Source organism: Cherax quadricarinatus, chromosome 35 (assembly GCF_038502225.1).
Source record: "Cherax quadricarinatus isolate ZL_2023a chromosome 35, ASM3850222v1, whole genome shotgun sequence".
Taxonomy (NCBI): Eukaryota; Metazoa; Arthropoda; class Malacostraca; order Decapoda; family Parastacidae; genus Cherax; species Cherax quadricarinatus.
The window spans coordinates 7,531,217-7,542,184 of NC_091326.1; the positions used below are offsets into that span (position 1 = coordinate 7,531,217).

Below are 10,968 nucleotides of genomic sequence, written 5' to 3' on the forward strand. Positions count from 1 at the left end.
ATATATATATATATATATATATATATATATATATGTCGTGCCGAATATGTAAAACTGGTCAATTAGCAAGAACTCATTTAAAATTAAGTCCTTTCTAAAATTTTCTATTATACGATTAAAGATATATATTTTTCATTAATGTTAATGTAAAAATTTATAATTTTGCACCAAAAGAATCTTAGATAACTTACCTAACCTTATTATAACAAGAACAATTTATTTCAGCCTAACCCAACTAAATATATTTTAGATTTGTTTACAATAATTTAATACTAAGCAAACAGTGAAATATATTTTTTTCGTTAGGTTCAGAATGATTTTGGTGAAATTATTGCATACACAAATTTTCACTTGTCCTATATGGCAAGATGAGCGTTGCTATTTAAGCCAAGATCGCAAGTTCTGCCTATTCGGCACGACATATGTATATATATATATATATATATATATATATATATATATATATATATATATATATATATGTGTGTGTGTGTGTGTGTGTGTGTGTGTGTGTGTGTGTGTGTGTGTGTGTGTGTGTGTGTGTGTGTGTGTGTGTGTGTGTGTGTGTGTGTGTGTGTGTTTTATTTCATAAGATCTTTAAATGGTCTTTCTTCATTTTTCTATGCAACACATTTCCTGAATTTGCATAACTTGATATCACAATTGCTTGAGATTAAATATAGATAAAATAGTAGCCATTTAACCCAAATCTTCCAGAAGATTGACTAACTGAGATAAGAAATACTGAGGCTGCAACATTTTCTAACTAGTCTACAATTAGGAGAGAAAACTTTAGATGGCGTTTCCAGTCCTACTACTAAATTAAAGACCCAGACGGCCCAAAACATCGGCTAATGATTCAATTTGTGGGTTATAACTGACAGCTCCAAAACACCACTCCAGTGCTTGGGAACAAGCCAGCAGATAGGGAAAAATGATGTAACAACGTACCCTGTCTACCAAGCAACCTTTCCCCTTATCTTAAAAATGATCCTCTTAAGTCTGTGGGCTGTCACATTCCATTCAGTATTTGCTGCTAGAGTCTCCCAGGAGAGAAACAGAATTCATGCCAACGATCGCCCGCGGAATGACCCAGTCGTCGTATTCCACAAAGTCCGTCATGATGATGTTAGCTCCCGGGGACTCCTTAGAGAGGCTGTCCAGCCAGCTGGGTAGCACCTTGTTAGTAGGGATTACCATGGCCCTCTCCAGTCTCCCGAACATGTTCCTCGCTACGTATGGCAGGGACGGTGTTAACACACACCTGAGGGATGAAGAACGCAGGTGTTACATATCACATATGTGGAATAATAACAATAATGATATAGTGACGCCGACCAACTGAGGAACAGAAAATTTGCATATAATTCATATTATTTAATGTCATGAATTTTTAACACGTGCCCCTTTTCCTCAGTAACATTATTATTTTTATTATTATTTATCATTATTATTTATTATTATTAATACTATTATCATTATTATCTCTTTTTTTATTATATTCGTGAGACGCTTTAATCCCACATTGGTAATATGGAGTCTGGGAAATGGAATAGTCAGGTTTGATCCGAGGAAAGGGAGGATAACTATATTCATCTGTGTAAGAGTCCTTTACCAGCATCAGTGCATCTCCCTGAAGACACAATACTGTATATGTGGAATTAAATAGAAAAAACCGTGGTTGAAACAAACTGGAAATAACGTTGACGAGTTTTTGTTGATGAGAAATCATTATTACACAGTTAGGTACTTACTAATGGTCCTCCTAATGAAAACAGACCACGTTTCGGACCCTTACTAAGAAATTTAATCATAATCAAGAATGGACTGAACCGTCGTTCAGTTTTCATTTTCAGTTTGTAGTTTAGTCGTGATGGACCAATTAAGCTCACATGCCTGTATGGCTGTTTTAATTTATAATTCATTAGACGTAATCAAGAAGTGAAATTGTCTGTAAAAAAAAAGGTATGAAAGAGTTCCTTTTGTTTAGCCAGAACGTAATTATTATTACAATCATAAATAAGCGCTAAACCTACAAAGGTCATACGGCGCTGAGCCAGAACGTAAGATACTGGAAGCTAAAAAAAACTTTAGCTCTGAAATCCTTACAAAGAGAGTATTTATCACACATTCAGTGTACGAAGTCTTGAACAAAGGCTGAGAATACACTCAGCACACCTGCAGTATACACTCAGCACACCTGCAGTATACACTTAGCACACCTGCAGTATACACTTAGCACACCTGCAGTATACATCGTACATTTTTTTTAAAAGGAAATGCCTCTATTCTGGTTAAGGACTCTTTAGGGTATATTGAATCAAGGCAGCGTCAAGACATTATCCCTCTTGAAGAAGGAAGACCTACTGGGTAACAAAGAAGGCTGCAGGGTCCCTCTCCTGGAGCTTAACCTCGAGAAAGGACAACATCCTGCCAACGGAGGTTGCCTCCGGCCAGGGGTTGGGCAAGGAGGCGCTGGACCACAGCCAAGACACCGTCTGCGTCGTCTCCTTGTGTCGATAGAACACCAACACCTGAACAACACCACAATATATGAGATGCTTATGGCAGAGCAGCGTAAGAAACGCCTAAAGATATTTTGACATGATGTTTCGGGGGTGGAATAGTAATTATACAGAGCTAGACATCTTTACATGAAGCATTTCAAAAGTTTACAATATTCTTAAGGCACAAACTGACAGCATTTCTTAATGTTTGAGCACAGAGCTATTTCTGGACCTACAAATAGGTGAGTTCTCCCCAATCTCTCTCACACACACACCTGGTACTTGCACATAGCAAGATATGAGAGGGTGAGGTGTTGGAGTTCATGGAAGTAGGGGCAGAGAAGATCAGAGAAGAGTTCTTTGATATAAGCTATAAGAGCAGCGTGATCAGTGGCACTCAGACCGTGGAAATGCTGGAAGTCCAGCAGCACTACCTCGCCCGGGTGCTTAGACAAGAAGTGCCGGATCTGTAAACAAAGTCACACCATCTAAATTAAATTGTTATTAATATTATTGTTATTATTATTAGTAGTAGTAGCAATTATTTTTATTATTATTATTAGTAGTAGTGGTATTTATTATTAGTAGTAGTACTAGTAATAGTATTTATTATTATTATTATTATATTTACGGGGAAGATATGAACCTGACAGAATTCATACAGTGCCTGAGGTACGGGAGGTAAGCAGGTCTGATCCAAGAAAAGAGAGTAGCTCTAGTTCCTTGTGTCAGGAGCATTTAACTGGCATTAAGATACCTCCTTGTACGGGCGTATCTAAAGATACTCCTGGTGGATGGCAGATTCCACAATGCAAAGTTATTTCTGCGGGAGCGCCTGCTGTATATTTTTCCGATAGTAGAATTCGCAGAAAAATGTAACCTATTTGTAGGTACGGTGACCACATCATTGGTCGGTTAATTAAATGTCACCTGTCCACCACCATTCAAGAATACTTTAATTCCTAAAATAGGAATTAAAGTCTCAGCGAGTATACAGTGAGAAACATACACCTCTTGGTGTATATATTGTGTGTAAGTGTTCACATGAAACAGAGAATTACCAAATACACTCACTACATTCGATCAACTAGATATACGAGTGGTTTATCAACTGCAAATGCATATATTAATTGGTTTATAAATGCAACTTGATACATGAGTGGTTTATAAACTACAACTTGACAAACATTCTTCAGCTCGTTGTCTTCCTGGTTTTGAGTTACATGCTAAATAGTGCATAATTAATGAGATTGTAGAGTCTGTTGTTTTCCAGTTCTAGACGGGATTAGTGCCAGTGCAGTTACAACAAAACACTGTGTGGAGGTTCGTGAATCATAGGTGGTAGCCAGCTAACCTTGGTTGACATTCTTGCACGTGATGTTAGGCTCTACACTCACTCAACTTAAACGTGTAATTGTATTATATTCGCACTGCAGAAGCAATCAATGCCGATACTTTTTCGTTCAGAAACTTTACCATGATCCACTAAATATTTCTCTGCTTGGTGCGCTCTTAAAACTAACTCGACGTCATGTCTGTACTGATATTATGGAAGTAAGTAACTTTGTCTGACTTTTTGGGTTATCCTAGGTTCTCTACACATATGCTGCTATGTATGATAATCTATGTAACTGTAGTTGTGTATACCCGAATAAACTTACAATTAGTGTCAAGGTACCAAGACTGTTCAACTGCCTCCCAGCATACATAAGGGGGATTTCCAATTATATAGACCCCTGACTGTCTTCAAGAAGGCGCTGGACAGGCACCTAAAGTCAGTACCTGAGCAGCCGGGCTGTGGTTCGTATGTTGGGTTGTGTGTGGCCAACAGTAACAGCCTGGTAGATCAGGCCCTGATCCACCATGAGGCCTGGTCACAGACCGGGCCGCGGGGGCGTTGCCCCCCGAAACCCTCTCCAAGCAAACTTATCAAAATATTCAATTCCCTGAGCTCCATTGTTTTAAAATATATATTTTTTCATAATATATTTATAGATGGGGTTGTAAGAGAAGTAAATGCGAGGGTCTTGGCAAGAGGCGTGGAGTTAAAAGATAAAGAATCACACACAAAGTGGGAGTTGTCACAGCTGCTCTTTGCTGATGACACTGTGCTCTTGGGAGATTCTGAAGAGAAGTTGCAGAGATTGGTGGATGAATTTGGTAGGGTGTGCAAAAGAAGAAAATTAAAGGTGAATACAGGAAAGAGTAAGGTTATGAGGATAACAAAAAGATTAGGTGATGAAAGATTGAATATCAGATTGGAGGGAGAGAGTATGGAGGAGGTGAATGTATTCAGATATTTGGGAGTGGACGTGTCAGCGGATGGGTCTATGAAAGATGAGGTGAATCATAGAATTGATGAGGGAAAAAGAGTGAGTGGTGCACTTAGGAGTCTGTGGAGACAAAGAACTTTGTCCTTGGAGGCAAAGAGGGGAATGTATGAGAGTATAGTTTTACCAACGCTCTTATATGGGTGTGAAGCGTGGGTGATGAATGTTGCAGCGAGGAGAAGGCTGGAGGCAGTGGAGATGTCATGTCTGAGGGCAATGTGTGGTGTGAATATAATGCAGAGAATTCGTAGTTTGGAAGTTAGGAGGAGGTGCGGGATTACCAAAACTGTTGTTCAGAGGGCTGAGGAAGGGTTGTTGAGGTGGTTCGGACATGTAGAGAGAATGGAGCGAAACAGAATGACTTCAAGAGTGTATCAGTCTGTAGTGGAAGGAAGGCGGGGTAGGGGTCGGCCTAGGAAGGGTTGGAGGGAGGGGGTAAAGGAGGTTTTGTGTGCGAGGGGCTTGGACTTCCAGCAGGCATGCGTGAGCGTGTTTGATAGGAGTGAATGGAGACAAATGGTTTTTAATACTTGACGTGCTGTTGGAGTGTGAGCAAAGTAACATTTATGAAGGGATTCAGGGAAACCGGCAGGCCGGACTTGAGTCCTGGAGATGGGAAGTACAGTGCCTGCACTCTGAAGGAGGGGTGTTAATGCTGCAGTTTAAAAACTGTAGTGTAAGGCACCCTTCTGGCAAGACAGTGATGGAGTGAATGATGGTGAAAGTTTTTCTTTTTCGGGCCACCCTGCCTTGGTGGGAATCGGCCGGTGTGATAATAAAAAAAAAAATAATAAAAAGATTTTAGAAATATTTTAGAGATCTCTCAAACTCAGGAAAAATAATTAGTTTATTTTTTTACAAATTCATTAACTATAGACACTAGTTTAACAACAAAAAATAACTTTATATAGCGATCTCAGATCTGCCTTTGTGTCTCTATGTATCACTGAAGAGGTACCTATAAGTAGATGCCTAATTCAATTTTTCTTCCTCAAGGGTTTTCGTTTATCACTCGAGAATGCCTCATCTGCTCGGCTGCAAATTTTCAACTGTGGTGAAGTATAAGGGAATGTTATTGAAACATGTTAAAACTAGAGATTGTAAAAATTATAGAGGAATAAGTTTACTGAGTATACCAGGAAAAGTGTACGGTAGGGTTATAATTGAAAGAATTAGAGGTAAGACAGAATGTAGGATTGCGGATGAGCAAGGAGGCCTCAGAGTGGGTAGGGGATGTGTAGATCAAGTGTTTACATTGAAGCATATATGTGAACAGTATTTAGATAAAGGTAGGGAAGTTTTTATTGCATTTATGGATTTAGAAAAGGCATATGATAGAGTGCATAGAGGAGCAATGTGGCAGATGTTGCAAGTATATGGAATAGGTGGTAAGTTATTAAATGCTGTAAAGAGCTTTTATGAGGATAGTGAGGCTCAGGTTAGGGTGTGTAGAAGAGAGGGAGACTACTTCCCGGTAAAAGTAGGTCTTAGACAGGGATGTGTAATGTCACCATGGTTGTTTAATATATTTATAGATGGGGTTGTAAAGGAAGTAAATGCTAGGGTGTTCGGGAGAGGGGTGGGATTAAATTATGGGGAATCAAATACAAAATGGGAATTGAAACAGTTACATTTTGCTGATGATACTGTGCTTATGGGAGATTCTAAAGAAAAATTGCAAAGGTTAGTGGATGAGTTTGGGAATGTGTGTAAAGGTAGAAAGTTGAAAGTGAACATAGAAAAGAGTAAGGTGATGAGGGTATCAAATGATTTAGATATAGAAAAATTGGATGTCAAATTGGGGAGGAGTATGGAAGAAGTGAATGTTTTCAGATACTTGGGAGTTGACGTGTCGGCGGATGGATTTATGAAGGATGAGGTTAATCATAGAATTGATGAGGGAAAAAAGGTGAGTGGTGCGTTGAAGTATATGTGGAGTCAAAAAACGTTATATATGGAGGCAAACAAGGGAATGTATGAAAATATAGTAGTACCAACACTCTTATATGGATGTGAAGCTTGGGTGGTAAATGCAGCAGCGAGGAGACGGTTGGAGGCAGTGGAGATGTCCTGTTTAAGGGCAATGTGTGGTGTAAATATTATGCAGAAAATTCGGAGTGTGGAAATTAGGAGAAGGTGTGGAGTTAATAAAAGCATTAGTCAGAGGGCAGAAGAGGGGTTGTTGAGGTGGTTTGGTCATTTAGAGAGAATGGATCAAAGTAGAATGACATGGAAAGCATATAAATCAATGCCCATGCCGGGGACTACCTAGATGGGAATTTCCCAAATTCCTTCTATCTTGCACCAACTGAGCCCTCGGAAGTCACCGAGATTATAAAGTCACTTAAAAACAACTCAGGGAATCTGTCTAATGTCCCACCATTACTGTACAAGCGAGCGGCCCATATCCTTTCGCATGCTATTTCATTACTTTTTAACAAGTCACTAGAAATTAGCACCTTCCCGAAACTACTCAAGATGGCAAGGGTTACACCAATACATAAAGGTGGTGACCCTACAGACTTAAACAACTATAGGCCAATATCAAACTTACCATTGCTATCCAAAATCTTTGAGAAACTCGTGCACAGGAGACTATATTCATTTATAACGGCACAAAACATACTCAACCCCTGCCAATTTGGATTCAGGAAAAATAAAAGCACTAATGATGCAATCATAAAAATGCTAGATCTGCTTTACACAGCATTGGAAAATAAGGAATATCCACTAGGAATTTTTATTGACCTAAGAAAAGCTTTTGACACAGTAGACCACGACATCCTACCCCACAAACTTGACCATTACGGTATAAGAGGCCATGCGCTTGCTTATTTCAAATCTTACCTTACTAATAGGTATCAGTATGTCACCATTAAAGACACAGCATCAACAACACGGCCACTTGATACTGGAGTTCCGCAGGGAAGTGTCCTTGGTCCCCTGCTCTTCCTCATATACATCAATGATCTTCCAAACGTATCCCAACACCTGAAACCCATTCTCTTTGCTGACGACACGACTTATGTCATCTCTCACCCTAATCTTGCCACCCTCAACACCATTGTTAACGAGGAGCTGATCAAAATATCGACTTGGATGACAGCCAATAAACTTACGCTTAACACTGACAAAACCTACTATATTATGTTTGGTAGCAGAGCAGGAGATGCACAAATTAACATTAAGATCGACAACACTCTAATTACCAGACATAATGAGGGCAAATTCCTAGGCCTATACCTTGACAACAACCTGAATTTCAGCACCCATATCCAACACATAACCAAAAAAGTATCCAAAACGGTTGGGATCCTCTCCAAGATACGATACTACGTGCCGCAAAATGCCCTTCTCACACTATACCACTCACTTATTTATCCATACCTCACCTATGCTATTTGTGCTTGGGGATCAACTGCAGCAACACACCTAAAGCCAATAATAACCCAACAAAAAGCTGCAGTAAGAATAATCACTAAATCCCATCCCTGGCAACACACCCCCCCACTCTTCATAGATCTAAACTTACTCCCTGTTCAGTACATCCACACTTACTACTGTGCAATCTACATCTACAGGACCTTAAACTCCAATATCAACCTTGACCTAAAACGCTTTCCGGATAGTTGTGACAGAACCTACAGGCATAACACCAGACACAAACATCTCTACGACATTCCCCGTGTCCGACTAAACCTTTACAAAAATTCAATGTATGTCAAAGGCCCTAAAATCTGGAACACCCTACCTGAGAACTCTAGAACTGCAGACACATTCATCACCTTCAAAACTACCATTAGAAAACATCTTATCTCCCTGATACACCCCGTCAACTAACTACACGAATACCACCTGGTGGTTCACACTTACACTCACTCACCCATTTGACCATAAACAGAAATATTAATCTCAATCTTAAAATAATGAATCCTATGATACTCCAATACTGAAACTATGTACTGTGCCAAAACAAAAGCATTCACATTGCTAAACTCACAAACTAGTATTTAGTCACTTAGCCATAATACCAACTTACCTCATAATTTGTAATATTTTAAAACAAAGAATTAAACTAAGTCTGCCCGAAATGCCTAGCCATGCTAGGCGTTCTAGTGGTACACTCTGTAATCATTATTTAACTACATGTAAACCACACAACAACCAAATTCTGTAAATTCAACATTGTAATCTTTATAGAGAATAAACTTTGAATTTGAATTTGAATAGGGGAAGGAAGGCGGGGTAGGGGTCGTCCTCGAAAGGGTTGGAGAGAGGGGGTAAAGGAGGTTTTGTGGGCAAGGGGCTTGGACTTCCAGCAAGCGTGCGTGAGCGTGTTAGATAGGAGTGAATGGAGACGAATGATACTTGGGACCTGACGATCTGTTGGAGTGTGAGCAGGGTAATATTTAGTGAAGGGAGTCAGGGAAACCGGTTATTTTCATATAGTCGGACTTGAGTCCTGGAAATGGGAAGTACAATGCCTGCACTTTAAAGGAGGGGTTTGGGATATTGGCAGTTTGGAGGGATATGTTGTGTATCTTTATATGTATATGCTTCTAAACTGTTGTATTCTGAGCACCTCTGCAAAAACAGTGATAATGTGTGAGTGTGGTGAAAGTGTTGAATGATGATGAAAGTATTTTCTTTTTGGGGATTTTCTTTCTTTTTTGGGTCACCCTGCCTCGGTGGGAGACGGCCGACTTGTTGAAAAAAAAAATTTACTCCAGCTCTAAACAATGAATTGTTATTACGGGTGTTAAATTCTTGGGGAATTACTAAACACGAAAGAGTTATAAGCGCCGGAGGGAACTGGAAGGTAATCAAGTTCCATTCCAGGAAGCAGAGAGGAGCTCCAATTTCTTGGATCAAAAAGCCCTTCACCAGCAACACGGCATCACCCTTGAGGGTCATAAACGCTGTACCTCATAGAGTATGGGCCCTAGGTCCTCCCCGAAGAGACCATGGACGAAGTAGAACTTCGAACTACGAACAGCCACCCGGATGTCGAAGTACCTGAAGGAGGGTAGACTGTTATCATAAAGTGCTTGAATAATAAATAAAAATATTATTACTATTCTAAATATATATCACTATGTATAAATAGAAAGATGGACATTAAGCTCGAAGCGTGGTCCATATATTGACTGTCAATTTAAGAACTAGAGTTCGAGTGTCCAGTCCATCTTTCTGTTTATTCATTAACAGTTGTTTATTACGACTTAATCTTAATTTGTGTATTCACACACACCTGATCCCGTGTGAGAGTTGCTCTGAGGCAGAGGCTCGCTGGGTGACACACCACCTTAGGAGGGTGGGACGGGCCAGGCAGGGTAAACAAGAGTCCAGCTGTGAGATGAATCCAGGTGCGTCAGGACCCACCTGATCTCCCTCCGTTAGGCTGTAGCTGAAGGAGTCATGCGAACCTGCAGGAGAGACATGACCAGATTAATGCTGGTCCAATACTTTGGCGCCCAGAAACGCTAGACGTTCTGCTTCAAAGCAGCCAGCATTCAGGACAGTGGTTTGAGTGTTTCATCTCATCCCCTGCATACTTGTTCTGCGAAGTCTAAACATTCTAATATATTTCGTTGGTCGGTGCATGTAGGGGATGAGAGGAAAATCTCAAAAAACCACCTTCCTGAAGGATGGCTGCTTTGGACCAAAACGCCTAGCGTGGCTTGGCGCCAAAGTATTGCACCACTGTGAACGGGTGAGTGGAGTACTACGTATCTTATCCTAAAGTTCGTACGTCTGAGTCTCCTTCGGCCTGAGATTAGTGTTTGTGAATATATATATATATATATATATATATATATATATATATATATATAATATATATATATATATATATATATATATATATATATATATATATATATATATATATATATATATATATATATATATATATATATATATATATGCAATAAGATCACAGTAAACAGGTGGGCTAGACCCTTTATATGCTTTCCTTTGATGCATTACTTTCATTGTTCCTTGATAATGTGAGTAGTCACGAAAGCGCTTGGAATTTCTCTATTCTTTCACAGTGGTTGTTTTGTATATATATATATATATATATATATATATATATATATATATATATATATATATATATATATATATAT

The 10,968-nt window shown here is 39.4% G+C and overlaps 1 protein-coding gene across 1 annotated transcript; it reads right to left on the bottom strand.

The window, feature by feature from the left end:
• Positions 1-580: 580 nt before the first annotated feature.
• Positions 581-10,285, bottom strand: LOC138853624 (PI-PLC X domain-containing protein 2-like; the record flags this gene model as incomplete). The annotated part of the gene is made up of 5 exons (XM_070091515.1): positions 581-1,264; positions 2,368-2,534; positions 2,783-2,974; positions 9,763-9,853; positions 10,089-10,285. Coding segments are annotated over 5 exons (888 nt in total), but the record flags the coding sequence as incomplete, so codon positions are not given.
• Positions 10,286-10,968: the final 683 nt, after the last annotated feature.